The 22213-nt window shown below is 39.0% G+C and overlaps 1 protein-coding gene across 2 annotated transcripts in view; it reads right to left on the bottom strand.

Moving 5' to 3' along the window:
- Positions 1 to 664: 664 nt before the first annotated feature.
- Positions 665 to 22213, bottom strand: part of tmem41b (transmembrane protein 41B) — a 31400-nt gene continuing 9851 nt past the window's right edge. The window contains exons 4-8 of one of the 2 annotated variants that reach the window (XM_061883040.1): positions 11576 to 11704; positions 11319 to 11412; positions 7109 to 7213; positions 2990 to 3128; positions 665 to 2908 (exon numbers count right to left, since the gene is read on the bottom strand). In XM_061883040.1, coding sequence (XP_061739024.1) covers positions 2739 to 2908; positions 2990 to 3128; positions 7109 to 7213; positions 11319 to 11412; positions 11576 to 11704 — 637 coding nt within the window. In that variant the 3' untranslated portion in view covers positions 665 to 2738. The remainder of the gene's footprint in view (positions 2909 to 2989; positions 3129 to 7108; positions 7214 to 11318; positions 11413 to 11575; positions 11705 to 22213) is intronic. The other variant, XM_061883049.1, reaches the window with a different exon arrangement.

Genomic DNA, 22213 nt, shown 5'->3' with positions numbered 1-22213 from the left:
TTTAAGTCTCACCTTAAAACTCATTTGTATACTCTAGCCTTTAAATAGACTCCCTTTTTAGACCAGTTGATCTGCCGTTTCTTTTCTTTTTCTTCTATGTCCCACTCTCCCTTGTGGAGGGGGTCCGGTCCGATCCGGTGGCCATGTACTGCTTGCCTGTGTATCGGCTGGGGACATCTCTGCGCTGCTGGTCCGCCTCCACTTGGGATGATTTCCTGCTGGTTCCGCTGTAAACGGGACTCTCGCTGCTGTGTTGGATCCGCTTTGGACTGGACTCTCGCGACTGTGTTGGATCCATTGTGGATTGAACTTTCACAGTATCATGTTGGACCCGCTCGACATCCATTGCTTTCCTCCTCTCTAAGGTTCTCATAGTCATCGTCACCGACGTCCCACTGGGTCATTATTGTCGCCGATGTCCCACTGGGTGTGAGTTTTCCTTGCCCTTATGTGGGCCTACCGAGGATGTCGTGGTGGTCTGTGCAGCCCTTTGAGACACTAGTGATTTAGGGCTATATAAGTAAACATTGATTGATTGATTGAAATGTTACTTTTGAGATGATTAGAAGAGCTACTGGGTTTGGGGATTGATTTCTGCTTAACATGCTTGAACTTCAAAAAAATTCTGACGATGACAACGACAAAAAAACGTCAGTCTTGCCAATTTGTTGCAGAATTTTATTTAAGACATTAATTCCCATTTCAAACAATGTCCTACTTTAAGGAAGAACCCTGTTTAGTACAGTTACCCTCAGAGCCAGTCCAGTGAGAAACAAAACAAACTTCAAAGTTCAGATGAAGAAAACTTATCAGAACAAAGTCTCATACATTTGCATGTTTATACACAACTGGTGCATTATGTGATCTGTGTATTTGTCATCATTCAACATGTGTTATTTGGGGAATTATATTTCAGCAGTTAGCAGAAAACTGTATAGCTTTAAGACATTTGATAGACCAAAATCAATGAAATAAAAAAAGTCTGACAATGCTACAAATAAATAGATTACAAATACTTAAGAAAATCTGTCATTTAAAAACACTTTGCCTGTGTGTACATATTTACTGAATACATTGTGCAGTACGGCAAAAAACATTTTTACTTAGTTGGACAAAGTTTAGACCTTCCAGACTTCAATATTTGAGTCTGTTGGCACACATTTGTACAGGCGCATTGTAGAGGATGGAGACAGACGCATATAAACTATTTAAATACAGTCAGGAAGTGAAGTGAATTATATTTATATAGCGCTTTTCTCTAGTGACTCAAAGCGCTTTACATTGTGAAACCCAATATCTAAGTTACATTTAAACCAGTGTGGGTGGCACTGGGAGCAGGTGGGTAAAGTGTCTTGCCCAAGGACACAACGGCAGTGACTAGGACGGCGGAGCTGGAATTGAACCTGCAACCCTCAAGTTGCTGGCACGGCCGCTCTACCAACCGAGCTAAGTCATCCCTTTTTGCAAAATTCAACATATTTCATTCAAAATCATTTAAATCAAGGGAACATTTAATTTTGTTTTATATATTTATATTTAGTTTTGAGTTTTGTAATCCAACCACAACTTAGATTACTTGGAAGAAAAAAGGTACTATCTGGCAACAGATCCAGGCATATTTAAGAGGTAAAAGTCAAAAACTCTTACAAAATAAAAATAAAAAGTTGGTAAATATATCTCAGTCAAGGTGTGTTTTTTACCTCACTGTACACCTTCCCTTCCTCCTCTAAAAATTACTTTTTTTATGAAGCAAGCACCAGATATGATATCGAAAAAATAAACTTCAATTTCAACACATCAGTGACAATGACAGAGGTTTTGCTTTTTTCTGTGAAAAAAAACAACAAAATGACAGTGAGTGAATGTTTAGGGGCTGCAAACAGGATCTTGAATTCCACTGAAGTGAACGTTACTGTGAAATGATGTGCTTTGGAAGCAGTAATACCATCCATCCATTTTCTACCGCTTGTCCTGTTTGGGGTCGCGGGGGGTTGCTGAAGCCTATCTCAGCTGCATTCGGGCGGAAGGCGTTGTACACTCTGGACAAGTCGGCACCTCATGACAGGGCCAACACAGATAGACAGACAACATTCACACTCACATTAACACACTAGGGCCAATTTAGTGTTGCCAATCAACCTATCCCCAGGTGCATGTTTTTGGCGGTGGGAGGAATTCGAAGTACGCGGAGGGAACCCACACAGTCACGGGGAGAACATGCAAACTCCACACAAAAAGATCCCGAGCCCGGGATTGAACCAAGGAAAACTCAGGACCTTCGTATTGTGAGGCACATGCACTCACACCTGTTACACCGTGCTGGCCTGCAGTAATACCATCACCTATTAAAAATGATTGTATAGGAACATAGGCTGAATACTATATCAATGGTATCCAACATACTACAAGCAGTGCCTTTAACTGTCTAGCAAGGACCAAACAATTTGTTGCAAAGTGCCTTAAAAAAGAAGAAGAAAAAAAAAAAAGAGTATGACAAATAATTCACAAAAAATCAAACATGCGTGCACTGTGGCCAGTTCAAACATGAGGAACAAACCAACATTGTGTGGACCGTGTGGTCGAGGCATGTTTATCATATCACCAGGGGGAGAACCTCCCACCCAGACATCAAGCAGTTGTGACCAAGGAAGAGCAACTTGATGTATGCTCCTGAGTGGAAGGACTTGAGAGTTATTGGAGGGGGAGTTTTATGAGGAATGGGATCAGCCCGGGCTGAGCTACTCCAGTTTCCGCTGCAGCTTTTTCTGGAAGCAGACAGGCAAAATGGAAAGCACAGCGAGGACGCCAAGCACAGCCAGAGAGTTCCAGGACACGGCCTCCCCGGCTGTGGTCAGTTTGTACAGTGTTGTACCTGCGTTGATAGCTACGAAAGATGGCGGCGCCACACCTGTGAACAACAGAGGTGACTTTATCAACCCTCTCAATGAAAAAAAGATTGCAGCTAATAACAGGAATCATAAACACTTACCTAAAAAGGTCCCGATGAAGAAAACTCTTAAGGGCACATTGATGACTGGAGAGGTGATGTTGATAAACCAGTTGGGAAGGAACGGCGTTATCCTCAAGAAAATGATGTAATTGATTAAATGATCTCTGTGTTTGTCAACCTGCGAATCAAAATCAGGCAGATGACAAATAATGGCTTTGTAAAGTCAACATTTTCTCCAAGAATAAATAGTTTTTTGCTGAAAAAAATAAATTCTTACCTCAAACTTAAAGGGTTCAAATAGCACTTTTTTTTTTTTTTTACATTTAAACCACTTCCTTGTGGTCTACATAATATGTAATGTTGGTTATTTGGTCAAAATGTTGTTTAGATATTGGCTGTGTCCCAATTTAGGGTCTATATCCATCGAAGTGCGCATTTGTGGGGTGCTGACGTCATCGCGGTCCCAATTCAAAAAAGGTCCAAGTGACCTTTGAATGCTGCCGACAAATGTGTCCTTTTCTGCCATTAGCAGAAAGGTTGCATCCGTGTACACTTTGCGCCCTTTACAGTTGTGATCAAAATTATTCAACCCCCACACAATTTTGGTGTTTTAGCAAGTAGGACGATTATTCCGTATTTTGTTTATTGTCATATCAAATAAAGATGCATTAAATAGACAAATGCAAATTGAATTACAACATTATATTTTGTAACATAACAAACAGTGTCATTTCTCTTAATATCTCATTGACAAAATTATTCAACCCCTTGAAGATCATAACTCTTAAGAACAGAATTTGAATAAGGTCTTTTCAATTAGGTGTTGAAAACACCTGTAGATGTGATTAGAACCATAACGAGCAACAATTAAACTGATTAAAAAAGACTGTGACGCTCAGCTTTTTGTAGATGGTCAATGGTGTATTTGCAACATGGTGAAGTCCAGGGAGTGGTCACAGAAGTCAAGAGAGGAGATAATTTGTCTTCATAAGAAAGGATATGGATATACGAAAATAGCAAAGTCATTACACATTCCAAGAGACACAGTTGGGAGCATAATTTGCAAGTTTAAAGGTAAAGGCACAGTGGAAACACTACCTGGGCGTGGTAGAAAGAGGATGCTGTGTGCAACTGCTGTCCGGTATTTGAAGCGTACAGTGGTGAAACACCCCCTGGTAACAGCTGAGGAACTACAACAGGACATTGCAGAGGGGGGAATGCAGGTTTCATCCCAGACAATAAGGCGCACACTACGAGATGAAGGCCTCCATGCCAGAACTCCTAGGCGCACCCCACTTCTGACTACAAGGCACAAAAGAAATAGACTCCAGTATTCCAAAAATCACCTCGACAAACCCTAAAGTTTTTGGGAAACTGTTCTATGGAGTGATGAGACAAAACTGGAAATCTTTGGGCCTATGAATCAATGTTATGTCTGGAGGAGAAAAAATGAAGCTTACAAAGAGAAGAACACCTTGCCTACTGTTAAGCATGGTGGGGGGTCAATCATGCTCTGGGGCTGTTTCTCTGCCTTAGGTACCGGGAATCTCCAGCGCGTTCAAGGCATTATGAATTCTATTTCCTACCAGGATATATTAGCTGCAAATGTCATGAAGTCAGTGACGAAGCTGAGACTTGGGAGACGTTGGACCTTCCAACAGGACAACGATCCCAAGCATACCTCCAAATCAACATCAGAGTGGTTGCAGAAGAAGGTCTGGAAGACTCTGGAGTGGCCTTCACAGTCGCCAGACCTAAATCCTATAGAAAACCTGTGGTGGGACTTGAAGAAGGCAGTTGCAGCCTGCAAGCCCAAGAATATGAATGAACTGGAGGCCTTTGCCCAAGAGGAATGGGCTAAAATACCTGTAGATCGTTGCAAGAATTTTGTGTCCGGTTATGTATCACGTTTGAAGGATGTAATTACTGCCAAAGGGTGTTCTACTAAGTACTAAAGATGCATGTAACTAGGGGGATGAATAATTTTGTCAATGAGATATTAAGAAAAATGTCCTTTTTTGGTATTTTGTAAAATACAGTGTTACAATTTAAGTTGCATTTGTCTATTTGACACATTTTTTTTTTTTGATATGACTGTAAACAAAATACGGAATAAATGTCCAACTTGCTAAAACACCAAAAATGTGTGGGGGTTGAATAATTTGGATCACAACTGTATATCCCAAGAACCTTTTTGCGCTCACAACTGTGTAAAATATCTTCAACATGGCGCGGCTTTGTGCGGACCGGAAAGAATGACTATAATTTTTAAATATATCTTTGTTTATTAATTTAAAACAGCTAAAAGCAGACAAGTCCAGCAGAGGTGACAGTAGTGATATCCATTTTTGTTTAAATATGAGACCTCGACTATCGTAATGTTGCGCGTCCTCTGTGCTCTTGCCTCCTCTCTTTACCCTGAGAGAATGCAATACATCCAGCCATTGAAGACAGCTTGGTGCCTGGAGATTTTTTTAACGTTAGCAAGTAAAGCCTGACCTATTTTAATTTACTTTTTTAGACTTCAATAACTTGACTTAATTATGTTATATTAATGTCTGGCTAGACTAACGTATTGTAAACGTCTCATTAATATACCGATATTAGTTATTACTGTTTTTTTCCATACATTTGCATGTTATTTGAAAATGTTTACTTCTATTAATAATTATTATGATCTAGTGTTTAACTTTTCTGTTTTTGTTGCTGTGCAGAATAATCAAGGAGGACTTGGACAACAAATGACCAAAAAGAAATGACACAAAACACTTATATACCAGTTTGGATGATCATTCAAAAACAAATTGTTTTTACAACAGATACGAATCAATAAACTCATGTACTGAAACTGTAGTGATTAATTTTCTCTGCCTTCATTGAAAGTAATTATATGATAATAATAATGTTATGCTATCCCAATATTTACTATTACTGGCTATAATGCAACCAAATTGACAAAATTAGAAAATTACCAGTACATCAATTGTGAATCCCATGTAAATAAAGTAAGATTGTGTGGTGTTGCTGTATAGATAGACTGTGAGGTACATGTTCTACTTCAACCAGCATGAAAATAAATCCATCATTAACTAATAATTAGGAACAACAGCTTTGGAATGCTTGTCAACACGTGACACATCTCCATGATCGGTCGTCTCTAACCGCAGGAAAATCTGACGGTGCCGGTAGCTATTAAAAAAAATAAGGTAAAGGACCAAGAGAACACAAAATGATTCGACATTCTTCTATTAAGTTAGCCATTTTCTAACCTTATGCAACTGAGCAGCAGATTCGTGACGTAAATGTAAGGGCGGGGACAAGTGACGTGACCGGGAAGTGTCCCATAGGCAGACTGTCCTTATTAATTTCGCTCAAGCCACAGCTGGAGGACTCTCGCTAGGACCCACGCTTTGTTGACCGCATAGGTTGGGTCCTTCGAAGAATGCAGACCCTGAATTGGGACACAGCTATTGAGTCTGTCTAGGTGATTGAGAGTTAGCTTCCGCAATTAGTGGGTCCATGACGATGACTTCTGTTTTGTTTGATCAGTCATTTTACTGCCGTATTAAAGACACAGTTTGGAAATAATTTAGGTATGTAAATAAACATTTACAATATCTTTCTGTGTAAATAATTAATTTCACAACATATAAATCTGCGGTTTATAGTCCTGTCCGACTAATATATATATATATATATATATATATATATATATATATATATATATATATATATATATGTATTAGTGGGTGTGGCTTATAAACCGGTGCGCTCTATAGTCCGATAAATACGGTACATAAATAAATGTACTAGCCACAAATGGCGAACACTGTTGAAGACTGTTCCAAACAATGATGTTATTTAGATGTTGAACCAAACCACATTGCTACAATGTCGCTTCATTGCATTTGCGCATCAAATATGATCTGAACAATAATTGAGTGAAAATGTTTCATTTTGACTTGTACATATGTTTTATATGATGGCACTTTTATAATAATGTGTGTGAAGTAGGTAGCCCCGATTACATTAGGAAAACTGAATGTTGTTTCCAATTCCGTTTCAATGCTGGCCTATTCAGCAGGTCTTGTACGAAAATTTAATATACCTGGCTTTAAAATGTTCCTTCAAATCCATTTGAATAGTGATTTTCCTTACCTGGTGGGACCACTTTTGGGCTTTTTCTGTGAGATATTTGTAGACCATGGGTCGGCCTACCAAGTAGGACAGCATGTAGCAAAAGGAAGCCCCCAAACCAGAGCACTGTCATGAAACAAAAATAGAGTGACAGCTGCATTTTTCGCCAAGTATTTCTGAATGCATTGAAAACACAATTACAGGTGGTACTAAATACAGTTGTGATCCAAATTATTCAACACCCACACAATTTTGGTGTTTTAGCGAGTTGGACATTTATTCCGTATTTTGTTTATAGTCATATCAAATAAAGATGTGTCAAATAGACAAATGCAACTTAAATTGTAACACTGTATTTTACAAAATACCAAAAAAGGACATTTTTCTTAATATCTCATTGATAAAATTATTCAACCACCTAGTTACATGCATCTTTAGTACTTAGTAGAACACCCTTTGGCAGTAATTACATCCTTCAAACGTGATACATAACCGGACACAAGCTTCTTGCAACAATCTACAGGTATTTTAGCCCATTCCTCTTGGGCAAAGGCCTCCAGTTCATTCATATTCTTGGGCTTGTTTGCTGCAACTGCCTTCTTCAAGTCCCACCACAGGTTTTCTATAGGATTTAGGTCTGGCGACTGTGAAGGCCACTCCAGAGTCTTCCAGCCCTTCTTCTGCAACCACTCTGATGTTGATTTGGAGGTATGCTTGGGATCGTTGTCCTGTTGGAAGGTCCAACGTCTCCCAAGCCTCAGCTTAGTCACTGACTTCATGACATTTGCAGCTAATATATCCTGGTAGGAAATAGAATTCACAATGCCTTGAACGCGCTGGAGATTCGCGGTACCTGAGGCAGAGAAACAGCCCCAGAGCATGATTGACCCCCCACCATACTTAACAGTAGGAAAGGTGTTCTTCTCTTTGTAAGCTTCATTTTTTCTCCTCCAGACATAACGTTGATTCATAGGCCCAAAGAGTTCCAGTTTTGTCTCATCACTCCATTGAACAGTTTCCCAAAACCTTTGGGATTTGTCCAGATGATTTTTAGCATACTGGAGTCTATTTCTCTTGTGCCTGGTAGTCAGAAGTGGGTTGCGCCTGGGAGTTTTGGCATGGAGGCCTTCGTCTCGTAGTGCCCGCCTTATTGTCTGGGACGAAACCTGCCTTCCCCCCTCTGCAATGTCCTGTTGTAGTTCCTCAGCTGTTACCCGGGGGTTTTTCACCACTGTATGCACACAGCATCCTCTTTCTACCACGCCCAGGTAGTGTTTCCACTGTGCCTTTAGCTTTAAACTTGCAAATTATGCTCCCAACTGTGTTCTCTTGGAATGTGTAATGTCTATGCTATTTTCTTATATCCATATCTTTTCTTATGAAGAAAATTACCTCCTCTCTTGACTTCTTTGACCACTCCCTGGACTTCACCATGTTGCAAATACACCATTGACCATCTACAAGAAGCTGAGCGTCACAGTCTTTTTCAATCAGTTTAATTGTTGCTCGTTATGGTTCTAATCACATCTACAGGTGTTTTCAACACCTGATTGAAAAGACCTTATTCAAATTCTGTTCTTAAGAGTTATGATCTTCAAGGGGTTGAATAATTTTGTCAATGAGATATTAAGAGAAATGACACTGTTTGGTATGTTACAAAATATAATGTTGTAATTCTTATTGCATTTGTCTATTAAACGCATCTTTATTTGATATGACAATAAACAAAATACGGAATAAATGTCCAACTTGCTAAAACACCAAAATTGTGTGGGGGTTGAATAATTTTGATCCCAACTGTACATAGAAACTGGTGCAAAGCTTTGTTTATTCAGGACCAGCAATTAGATTTACAAGGTAAAACTAATATATGACATAAGATCATAATAGGACTGTGAATCTTTGGGCACCACACGATTCGATTAAATTCAGATATATATATATATATATATATATATATACACACACACACACACACACACACACACACACACACACACACACACACACACACACACATACACACTGTTTACTTGCTTATGGTTGTCCATCGATTCAATGATGACATTCTTCTTTTATTTGTGAGTCTGCTGATGTTTGAGCAGTCCGATCCTGTATCCACAGTTGTGGTTACAGACCGGACATGTGAAGGAGGTGCTGGGGGGGAGCAGGGGTGGCTTGGCGAGCACGCCTCTTCGCACGCTTTGCTGCACGGTGTTGTGTGCTTTACCACGTTTGACGTGTTTTTGGGGTCATTGTCCTGTTGGAATATCCAACTGCGCCCAGCTGATGATCTTAGGTTGTCCTGAAGAATTTGGAGGTAACCTGCTCAGTGGCCTTGTGGTTAGAGTATCCGCCCTGAGATCGGTAGGTCGTGAATTCAAACCCCGACCGAGTCATAGTAAAGACTATAAAAATGGGACCCATTACCTCCCTGCTTGGCACTCAGCATCAAGGGTTGAAATTTGGGTGTTAAATCACCACAATGATTCAGGGTGCAGCCACCACTGCTGCTCACTGCTCCCCTCACCTCCTAGGGGGTGAACAAGGGGATGGGTAAAATGCAGAGGTTCTTTTCACCACACCTACCTAGTGTGTGTGTGACAATCATTGGTACTTGAACTTTTTTTAAACTTTAATCCTCCTTTTTCATTGTCCCATCCACTCTCTGTAAAGCACCAGTTCCATTGGCAGAAAAACAGGCTCAGAGTGTAATAATTCCGCCACCATGCTTGACAGTAGGTGTGGTGTTACTGGGATTGAAAGTAATCCTCACCTTTTCTCCTCCAAACATCTTGCTGGGTATTGTGGCCAAACACCTCAATTTTTGTTTCATCTGACCACAGAACTTTCCTCCAGAAGGTCTTATCTTTGTCCATGTGATCAGCAGCAAACTTTAGATGAGCCTTAAGGTGTCACTTCTGGTGCAAGGGCTTCCTTCTTAAATGGTAGCCTATCCCTTGACTGTGGACACTGACACCTGTGTTCGAGCACTTTCCAATTCATTGCAGACTTGCTTTTTGGTGGTTCTTGGTAGACTCTTGATCATCCTGACCAATTTTCTCTCAGCAGCAGGTGATAGGTTGTGTTTTCTTCCTGATCGTGGCAATGACAAAACTGTGCCATGCACGTTATACTTACGAACAATTGTCTGCATAGTTGCTCTTGGGACCTTAAACTGCTTTGAAATGGCTCCAAGTTACTTTCCTGACTTCAAGTCGATGATTAGTTTTTTCAGATCTGTGCCGAGTTCCTTTGACTTTCCCATTGTTGCAATTTTAACCGAGTCTAATGATTGCATCACATGAGCCCTATTTAAATGGGCTCAGAGAGGTCAACAGGTGCCGTCAATCATAATCACTCACATGAAGTTAAGAAGCCATGCCATGAAGCTAATTTAATTTGATTGTAACTTTTCTACTTGACAAAAATTAATAATGCATGTTGCTTTATGTATACTTTTGAATCAGCAGATTTGGTCACATTTTCAGTAGACCCCTAATAAATTAATAAAATAACCAAACTTCATGAATGTTTTTTGTGACAAACAAGTATGTGCTCCAATCACTCTATCACCAAAAAATAATAGTTAAAGAAATTATTGGAAACTCAAGACAGCCATGAGTTTATGTAAATATTTGACCACGACTTTAATATTTTTTTAAATTAGATTTTAAATTTTTTTTTTAACTATTAAGAATCGCTAAAAATAAGAATAAGGATTAATTCAAAAATCTCTTTTTTTGTTATATAATTTTGATGATTATGGCTGACAGCCTATGAAAACCTCAAATAGTAAATGTCAGAAAATGTTGGTTTTTCAAAAACTGTAAATCATGATGATCAAAATTATAACAAATAAAAGCTTGACATATTTCAATTCGTACGTAATGAGTTTATATCAAATATAAGGTTCACATTTGAAGTTTAATTGCTGAAATTTACTTTTGTGTTCTACTGTAAACAGTGTAGTTACAACTTATTGTGAAGATTGGAAAATTAGTTCCCTCAGCTGTTTGATAATGAAAAAAGGAATACATTTGTCAAACCTTTACAATACTATATAATCTGCAGAAACTTTCCAAAAAATACATTACTGCTTGTTAAGATCTAAAATTCACCAAACACACACAATATGACCTATTAAATAGATCCATTGTTACCCAGTAACATGGGTTTAAAAGTAATCCAAAAAGAAAATTATAGTATACTAGGAATATGTTTTACTCACCAGGCAGACTAAGAAAAGAGCTAGGGGGAATGGGTAAAGATATCCAGACAGGATGCTGAGGAAAATGGATCCAGGTATTGCAAAGGTCTGTAGGCTGAACGAGGTGTTAAGGTAAATTGTATGTTAACGATATCAAACATTATACAGACTTGCACAGATTTCATGACATAACTGTGTTGCCATATTACATAATAAGGAAAATGGTACAAAAGGGTAACAAATGGATTGCAATTAATTGACTTTTTTCCAGAGGATACAAAACATATGTTGCAAAGTAGGCCAGCAACACCTGGCTGTAGTAAGTGTCTTTGTATTTGGATAACACGGTTCCCAACGCTTTAGCATCATCCATGTCTTTCGGGATCTTGATTTTCTCCATTTCATCACTAAAAAAAAAAAGAACATTTCACAACATCAATAAAATACAAACTAGCTGTGGCTTCCAAAAGCACAGATGGTGACACTTACATTTTAAGAAATACTAGTACCCTATGGTCTCTTTAAAAACAGTGCTGGTAGTGAAATGGTGCCCGAATTGGTGCCTAAACCAGTACGTAAAAAAATGAACAATATGCAAAAAATTTTTTAAAAGAAAAAAGAAAGCCTATTCATTTTTATGGAATCTTTGTGACATTTAAGTTAAACAGACAGGTGATTGAAATACTTCAATCATACAAGTTAAATGATAACTAAGTAATACAATAAAAAAATTTTGAAAAATACCACAAGTTGTCATAGTTATTGCAGCAATAAAGAACATATAAAGTGCAAAAAACTACTTGCATGTCAATTTCATAATCTGCGCTCAGTTACTGTTGAGCAACAAGCAGGAAAAAATAGCCAAAACAATAGAACAAAAAAAAATAGTACATTATGGAAAGTCCAGGTCTAAAGCCATGGCAAATCATTCTCCTGACAAGAGAAAACCATTTTCATCCACGATTGCATTGAGCTTTCATCCATCCATCCATCATTCCATTGAATGATGGATCGTGAACAACAGGCTGAATAAGTGTACGTTATATGATGCATAAATAACCAACTGAGAAAGTGCCTGGTATGTTAACCTAACATATTATGGTAAGAGTCATTCAAATAACTATAACATATAGAACATGCTATACGTTTACCAAACAATCTGTCACGCCTAATCGCTAAATCCGATTAAATCTTATACGTCTTCTTTCTTACGTGAATGAGCCAAATAACATTATTAGATATTTTATGGTAATGTGTTAATAATTTCCCACATAAGTCGCTCTGAGTATAAACTATGAAAAAAAACTGCGACTTATAGTCCGGAAAATACGGTAGATTGTTACTGCAACTGGTTTAGTGAGATGGGATACAAGCTCAGCGGAAAGGAAAGACAAATTTTTTTGTCGGCCGTCAAAACATTTCGAGACACCTCTTCTTCAACCAATCTTACATTTCCAGCTTCAAAATAAAAGCGTCACATGCTGTCCAACTGCACTCACGAAATTAAAAAATGGCTTACAATACAAAAATATGTTTTGTACAAACCCCGTTTCCATATGAGTTGGGAAATTGTGTTAGATGTAAATATAAACGGAATACAATGATTTGCAAATAATTTTCAACCCATAATTAGTTAAATATGCTACGAATACAACATATTTGATGTTCAAACTGATAAACATTTTTTTTTTTTTTTGCAAATAATCATGAACTTTAGAATTTGATGCCAGCAACACGTGACAAAGAAGTTGGGAAAGGTGGCAATAAATACTGATAACGTTGAGGAATTCTCATTAAACACTTATTTGGAACATCCCACAGGTGTGCAGGCTAATTGGGAACAGGTGGGTGCCATGACTGGATATAAAAGCAGCTTCCATGAAATGCTAAGTAATTCAAAAACAAGGATGAGGCGGGGGTCACCAATTTGTAAGCAAATTGTCCAACAGTTTAGAGCAACATTTCTCAACGAACTATTGCAAGGAATTTAGGAATTTTACTATCTACGGTCCGTAAAATCATTAAAAGGTTCAGAGAATCTGAAGAAATCACTGCACATAAGCGATGATAATACGGACCGTTGATCTCTCAGGCGGTACTGCATCAAAAACAGACATCAGTGTGTAAAGGATATCACCACATGGGTTTAGGAACACTTCATAAAACCACTGTCAGTAACTACAGTTGGTTGCTACATCTGTAAGTGCAAGGTAAAACTCTGCTATGCAAAGCGAAACCCATTTATCAACAACACCAAGGAACGCCGCCGGCTTTGCTGGGCCCGAGCTCATCTAAAATGAACTGATGCAAAGTGGAAAGTTGTTCTATGGTCTAACGAGTCCACATTTCAAATTATATTTGGAAACTGTGGACGTCGTGTCCTCCTGAACAAAGAGGAAAATAACCATCCGGATTGTTATAGGCGCGAAGTTCAAAAGCCAGCATCTGTGATGGTATGGGGGTGTATTAGTGCCCAAGGCATGGGTAACTTACACATCTGTGAAGGCACCATTAATGCCGAATTGTCCATACAGGTTTTGGAGCAACATATGTTCTAATCCAAGCAACGTTATCATGGACGCCCCTGCTTATTTCAGCTAGACAATGCCAAGCCACGTGTTACAACAGCGTGGTTTCGTAGTAAATTAGTGCGGGTACTTTCCTGGCCCGCCTGCAGTCCAGACCTGTATGCCATCGAAATTTGTGGCGCATTATGAAGCGTAAAATACTGTTGAACGACTGAAGCTCTACATAAATCAAATCAAATCAACTTTATTTATAAAGCACATTTAAAATTTATCACAGGGGTAGCCAAAGTGCTGTACAATGGGCAGGTTAAAAGATAATACGAGGACCGAGCAAACAACACAACACAAACAGAAAATGATAAAAAATAAATAAATAAAACATAAAAACAGGTTCACAGCAGGTGTATAATCGGGCGCCATAGCAGGATGGATATCACTCAGTGTTAAAAGCCAAGGAATAAAAGTATGTTTTTAAGAGAGATTTAAAAACAGGAAGAGAGGAGGCTTGTCCAACACTCAGCGGTAGGTCGTTCCAGAGCTTGGGAGCAGCAGCGGCGAAAGCTCTGTCACCTCTAAGCTTCAGCCTTGTGTCAGGGACCGTCAGTAGCAGCTGATCGGCTGATCTTAGGGATCGAGGGGGGCAGTAAGGCTGCAGGAGGTCGGAGAGATATGTTGGCACAAGGTTGTTTACATAAAACAAGAATGGGAAAGAATTCCACTTTCAAAGCTTCAACAATTAGTTTCCTCAGTTCCCAAACATTTATTGAGTGTTGTTAAAAGAAAAGGTGATGTAACACAGTGGTGAACATGCCCTTTCCCAACTACTTTGGCACGTGTTGCAGCCATGAAATTCTAAGTTAATTATTTGCAAAAAAAAAATAAAGTTGATGAGTTTGAACATCAAATATCTTGTCTTTGTAATACATTCAATTGAATATGGGTTGAAAAGGATTTGCAAATCATTGTATTCCGTTTATATTTACATTTAACACAATTTCCCAACTCATATGGAAACGGGGTTTGTTATATAATCACAAAATGTACATCATATTACGCTTTATTAATAATCAAAGAACAGGGTTTCCCCTAATGTAACTGAACGTGGCGCTCCGCCACGGCAAAATCATGACCACCAGACCATAAAAAATTTGGGTTTTGTATGTGAAAACTATTTCAATTAATAAAATGCATTGTAGCCAAAAATCCAATGCTCGCTATTTTGAACTTATACTGAGAATCTTATGTTAACAGCTGGGGCAACACGGTGCGACAGGGGTTATGTGTGCCTCACAATACCAAGGTCCTGGGTTCGATCCCGAGCTCGAGGTCGTTCTGTGTGGAGTTTGCATGTTCTCCACCAGGGGCGTCACTAGACCTAATACTGTACTGGGGCACACCTGGGGCACAAATAATTCATGTGAGCGTGCAAAGCGCGCAAGCAAAAACATTTTTAGCACTTATCATAAAAAAATACATAAATAGTGCTTTAAACTGTGATATCATATCAGATTATGTTGTATGGATCTTTGATTAGCCACCTGAAATTAACTAATGCATTTGACCTACTTGTGCACTTTTTTACTCCAGACTTCTAAACTGCTACTGGTAAAAGCAAAAATTTAACATCAAATTTAACAAGTTTAAACAAATTTAACATCTACAAAAGTACAACAAAAAATAAAGCACCCCTACATTTCTGGGTTCTTTTATATTATTTAATTTCCATTTATGGCAATGTGGCTAATCCTATTTCGGATACACTAAACTATAAAATATACACAAAACAATAAAGCCACAGTAGTAGAATAAATGAACAACTGTTGTGTGTCTGTTCAGGGAATCATTTTCTGAGAAGTAAACTGTAACGTCTCGTTTGCATTTTTGCAAAGTGGTAAATCACTCTGGACCAGGGGGCCGGAACCTTTTTGGCTGAGAGAGCCATGAAAGCCAAATTTTTTAAAGTGTATTACCGTGAGAGCCGTATCATATGTTTTAAAACTGAATACAACTAAATGCATGCATTTTTTAAGTAAGACCTACATTTTTAGAGTATAAGTCTTATATTTTATATCATTTTTATTCTGAAGCTAATCAATAATAAATAAAATACTTCTTTGGCAACACTAAATGGGCCCTAGTGTGTGAATGTGAGTGTGAATGTCGTCTGTCTATCTGTGTTGGCCTTGCGATGAGGTGGTGACTTGTTCAGGGTGTACACCACCTTCAGCCCAAATGCAGCTGAGATAGGCTCCAGCAACCCCCGCGACCCCAAAAGGGACAAGCGGTAGAGAATAGATGAATGGACTTCTTACCATTGATGTGACTGATTGAACAGGTGCGGTTGAAAACGGATGGATAGATTAAAATGCATAAGAATGTTTTATATGATAAACGTTATTTTTAACACCGATTACTGGCGGAATTAGTCATTACTAATCGTGTTAAGTAATGTCACCTCAGATGTATTTGAGAGCCAGATGCAGTCATCAAAAGAGCCACATCTGGCTCTAGAGCCATAGGTTCCCCACCCCTGCTCTGGACGGACATGGAAATATTACAGTAACTGTTATACAGTTGACCAGTGGTTCCCAACTGGTGGGTCGTGACATAAAAGTGGATTGTGCGTCATTTTCAGTGAGTCGCAGTCAGATGTGTGCATGGAAAAAAAAAAGTTAAGGGACAAAAAAATCAAATTGTGGCAACAAAACCAGATATTTTTTGCCATTTTTCTAGTGACTATTAGTGGGTATTTTAGCAGAAGGCAAACCGACTAACAAGTTGGAGGAGGACTCAGGACAGACATGGAAATATATATTTTTTTAAAATTTAAATGGGGCAACAAAACCCGATATTTTCAGCCATCTTTCTGAAAACAAATACAGAAATGTTACTATTTTTTCTGGAAACAAAACCAGATGCTTTAGCTGTAGCCATTTTTCTAGTGACAAAACAAGATTATTTAGTCAAAGTCACACCGATTAACAAGACAAGTCTACTGTGCTATTTTTCTGTGAAATAAACTTGAATGATTTAAAAATTGACTCACGACTTGATGATATGGAAAAATGTTTTTCTTCCTGAAGATAAACCATTTGAGAAGCACTCAACTCACACATGCTTACTCCAAATCATCATTGATGCAGAACCAGCGGACAATAACCAACATGATTTTTCATGTTGATTGGAAATTCCCCCGACAGCTCGTACAGCAAATGAATATGTTTGTCTTGATACAAGGAATAACGTTAGCTAACTTAGCATCTACTTGAGACAATGATGTTGCTTAGCTAGCTAGGACTTCACTTACATCGCTCATTCCTCGCTTCTTTTTCCCTGCTGTGGGCGAATAACTTTCTGATATCCATCTAGGAGTTACAGTTTGAGTCAAATCAAAATCAAAATAATGTAATTAACAAATTGTTGTTGGCTAACGTTACCTACCTCACGCAGTGATTCGCATCGCCTCTCTCTCTCTCTCTCTCTCAACCAGGTCTCGATCCACACGTGAATAAATTACCATATTAAGTAGCCATGTGCTCATTGTTTCGTGGAGTGAATACAGTAGCAATCAATTACCATACTAAGTAGTATGTGCGCTGTTGTCTATGTTATGTCGATTTAAAACTCTGAAGCGTTTTTTTTTATTGGTGAAATTTTTACTGGGGCACTGCAGATCAACAGTGGGGCACGTGCCCCAGTGAAATATGTCTGGCGACGCCCCTGTTCTCCACGTGACTGCGTGGGCTTCCTCCAGGTACCCTGGCTTCCTCCCACTTCCAAAGACATGCACCAGTGGATAGGTTGATTGGCAACACTAAATTGGGCCTAGTGTGTTAATGTTGTCTGTCTATCTGTGTTGGCCCTGCAATGAGGTGGCGACTTGTCCAGGTTGTAACCCGTCTTCCACTCGAGTGCAGCTGAGATAGAGTGCAGCACCCCCACGACCCCGAGAAGGGACAAGCAGCAGAACATGGATGGATGGATGGGTGATAACAGCATTGACTACTGATGGACCGAAATTCGGCTGCCGGAAAAAACACTGATCACTGAAAACAGCACTGTTGAAACTGGAAGTTGTGACAAACAAGACGCACACGATTGCCTGGAGCATAGTCAGCATGTCTGCGATGTAGACGTAACTTGGGTGTATCGCAGATATCCCGCGAACAGTGATCTACAAAACGTGTAAATATTAAGAGGACAGTGGTGGCTTTTACGGACAGAAAGTTCAACTGGAGCAGCAGTACAAAGCGAGTGTGACGTTATGCTCGCTGTAGCTGGTTTTTCGTCAGGGACATCGAGGGACAGAAGTAGACTCTCTAAACACGAGTACAGTCTATAAAAAAAAATGAAAATAATGCTAGATTTGTTGCAATACGTCTTTAATAAAGAAAAAGTCACTATAAGTCTCGACACTTGAGAAATTCTCAACAAAGTACAATGTACAAAAAACAGTAACAATTAAACATAGAGCAAAACAATATGATATAACATTCAGTGTTTCCCCCAGAATATTTGTTAGTTAAGGTGGTGTCTCTCAAAAGTCTGACCACATGCTGACATATGCTCAACACATCATGCTTAATTTATTACAGCATTTGGGAAGCCTGTAGTTGATTTTTATTATGTAGATGTTATATTTTTATCAACATGTGATAGCAGGGACCCTGCCATTCAAAACTAGGCTGCTACATTACTAATGATTAATGTACAGTTGTGATCAAAATTATTCAACCCCCACACAATTTTGGTGTTTTAGCAAGTTGGACATTTATTCCGTATTTTGTTTATAGTCATATCAAATAAAAATGTGTCAAATAGACAAATGCAACTTAAATTGTAACACTGTATTTTACGAAATACCAAAAAAGGAAATTTTTCCTAATATCTCATTGAGAAAATTATTCAACCCCCTAGTTACATGCATCTTTAGTACTTAGTAGAACACCCTTTGGCAGTAATTACATCCTTCAAACGTGATACATAACCGGACACAAGCTTCTTGCAACGATCTACAGGTATTTTAGCCCATTCCTCTTGGGCAAAGGCCTCCAGTTCATTCATATTCTTGGGCTTGCTTGCTGCAACTGCCTTCTTTAAGTCCCACCACAGGTTTTCTATAGGATTTAGGTCTGGCGACTGTGAAGGCCATTCCAGAGTCTTCCAGCCCTTCTTCTGCAACCACTCCGATGTTGATTTGGAGGTATGCTTGGGATCGTTGTCCTGTTAGAAGGTCCAACGTCTCCCAAGCCTCAGCTTCGTCACTGACTTCATGACATTTGCAGCTATTATATCCTGGTAGGAAATAGAATTCATAATCCCCTGAACGCGCTGGAGATTCCCGGTACCTGAGGCAGAGAAACAGCCCCAGAGCATGATTGACCCCCCCACAATGCTTAACAGTAGGCAAGGTGTTCTTCTCTTTGTAAGCTTCATTTTTTTCTCCTCCAGACATAACGTTGATTCATAGGCCCAAAGAGTTCCAGTTTTTTCTCATCACTCCATAGAACAGTTTCCCAAAACCTTTGAGGTTTGTCCAGATGATTTTTGGCATACTGGAGTCTATTTCTCTTGTGCCTTGTAGTCAGAAGTGGGTGCGCCTGGGAGTTCTGGCATGGAGGCCTTCATCTCGTAGTGTGCGCCTTATTGTCTGGGATGAAACCTGCGTTCCCCCCTCTGCAATGTTGTGTTGTAGTTCCTCAGCTGTTTTTCACCACTGTACACTTCAAATACCAGACAGCAGTTCCACACAGCATCCTCTTTCTACCACGCCCAGGTAGTGTTTCCGCTGTGCCTTTAGCTTTAAACTTGCAAATTATGCTCCCAACTGTGTCTCTTGGAATGTGTAATGTCTTTGCTATTTTCTCATATCCATATCCTTTCTTATGAAGAGAAATTACCTCCTCTCTTGACTTCTTTGACCACTCCCTGGACTTAACCATGTTGAAAATACACCATTGACCATCTACAAGAAGCTGAGCGTCACAGTCTTTTTCAATCAGTTTAATTGTTGCTCGTTATGGTTCTAATCACATCTACAGGTGTTTTCAACACCTGATTGAAAAGACCTTATTCAAATTCTGTTCTTAAGAGTTATGATCTTCAAGGGGTTGAACAATTTTGTCAATGAGATATTTCAAGAGAAATGACACTGTTTGGTATGTTACAAAATATAATATTGTAATTCATTTTGCATTCGTCTATTTAATGCATCTTTATTTGATATGACAATAAACAAAATACGGAATAAATGTCCTACTTGCTAAAACACCAAAATTGTGTGGGGGTTGAATAATTTTGATCACAACTGTATTATATATAAAATATATGTCAAATATTACTTATTATTATTATTGTTTATTGTGAGTGAACTGTGGTGCTGAATTTCCCCCAGGGATCAATAAAGTACTTTCTATTCTATTTTATTTTGTAAACTAAATCTGAACAGCTGATATATGATTTACCTGAGAAGCTGGACAGGACAAAAAATAAATAAATTAAAAATTTAAAAAATTAAAATAAATCCATCCATCCATCCATTTCTAATGCTTATTCCCTTTTAGGGTTGCGGGGGGCGCTGGCGCCTATCTCAGCTACAATCGGGCGGAAGGCGGGGTACACCCTGGACAAGTCGCCACCTCATCGCAGGGCCAACACAGATAGACAGACAACATTCAGACTCAAAAATTAAAATAAATATTTTTCCTAATTTATTTTATTTGTTTTTTACAAAAATAACAAAATTAAGACTTTAGTTTAGGCAGGGGCTCTTTGTTGTTAAGGTGGTCACCTTAACAACAAGGCACTGCAGGAAACCCTGATATCCAATCCTAACCACTTTATTTATATAGCTCATTTAAACAACAAAATGTATCCAAAGTGCTGCAAAAAAATATTAAAGACAACATTCAAATACAACCCTAAGCTCCACCAATGACTGAATAAAAACAAAAAATTTAAATAAATACATATAAAACCAATATAAAATAAATGTGATTCAAAACGATTTTATGGGTGAAACCAAATAAAACAGTAAATGGAAAACAAAATTTTAAAACACAAAGGGCAAAAGAGGACCACACAACTCACGTAGTGTTAAAAGCCAGAGAATAAAAATGGGTCTTAAAAAAGACTTAAAACACTCCACTGTAGGAGCAGTTCGAATATGGAGGGGCAGAGTGTTCCAGAGTTTAGGGCCGACCTCACAGAAGGCCCTGTCTCCCCTGGTTTTAAGTTTGGTCTTGGGCACCACGAGCTGGAGCTGAGTCTCGGACCTCAGAGCGCGCGCAGGATTGTAAATTTGGATGAGGTCTGAGATATAATGAGGTGCAAGTCCATGTACAGCTTTAATAGCAAAGAGCAATATTTTAAAATCAATGCTAAAATTAACAGGGAGCCAGTGAAAACTCTCAAGGATTGGGGTTATATGCTGGCATTTCCTGGCCCCTGTTAAAAGTCATGCTGCCGCGTTCTGGACTAACTGTAACCGGGAGAGAGCTTTTTGGCTACTGCCAGCATAAAGTGCATTGCAGTAGTCCAGGCGACTTAAAATAAAAGCATGCACGACTTGTTCAAAAAGGTTAAAAGATAAAAACGGTTTTACCTTAGCTAAAAGGCGAAGATGATAAAAACACGATTGACTTGTTTGTCAAGTTTAAAAGCACTGCCTATAGTGACGCCAAGGCTGGTGACCTTGGGACGCACATAATTTTGCAATGGTCCCAAGTCAGTTAGGGCTGGACCGAAAACTAAAATTTCAGTTTTTCCCTCATTCATTATTTAAAAATTCTGGACTAACAAAGCCTTGACGTCACATAGACAGTTGAGAAGGGGTATCAGGGGGCCGTGGCCTTTTGAAATCGGCATATAAATTTGTAAGTCGTCCGCATAAAATTGATATGACACTCCATGCCTCCTAAAAATCTCTCCAAGAGGGAGGAGATAAAGAGCGAACAGGATGGGGCTTAGAATAGATCCCTGGGGGACACCACAGTAAAGCGGAGCAGAAGAAGAGGTGGCGTCCGACAGCCTGACAGAGAAGGACCTTTCTGACAGGTAGGATCTGAACCACTCTAACGCATTCCCTCTAATGCCCACAGTCTCTCAGGCGCTCTAAAAGAATTGTGAGGTCGACTGTGTCAAAGGCAGCTGTAAGATCTAAAAGCACAAAAATGGCAGAGCTTCCAGAATCAGACATTAAACAAATCATTGAAAACCTTTAAAAGTTCAGATTCAGTACTGTGCAAAGCTTTGTATCCAGACTGACATCGATAGTAAGTGCCATTTTCATCTAAAAAAGGCTGCAGTTGCACCAAAACACATTTCTCCAAAATTTTGGACAGAAAAGGTCATTTAGAAATGGGCCGATAATTTGATATGTGTTAATGT

The sequence above is a fragment of the Nerophis ophidion genome, linkage group LG02, assembly GCF_033978795.1.
Source record: "Nerophis ophidion isolate RoL-2023_Sa linkage group LG02, RoL_Noph_v1.0, whole genome shotgun sequence".
NCBI classification, from domain to species: domain Eukaryota; kingdom Metazoa; phylum Chordata; class Actinopteri; order Syngnathiformes; family Syngnathidae; genus Nerophis; species Nerophis ophidion.
This window is presented reverse-complemented; position numbering and strand designations above follow the sequence as displayed.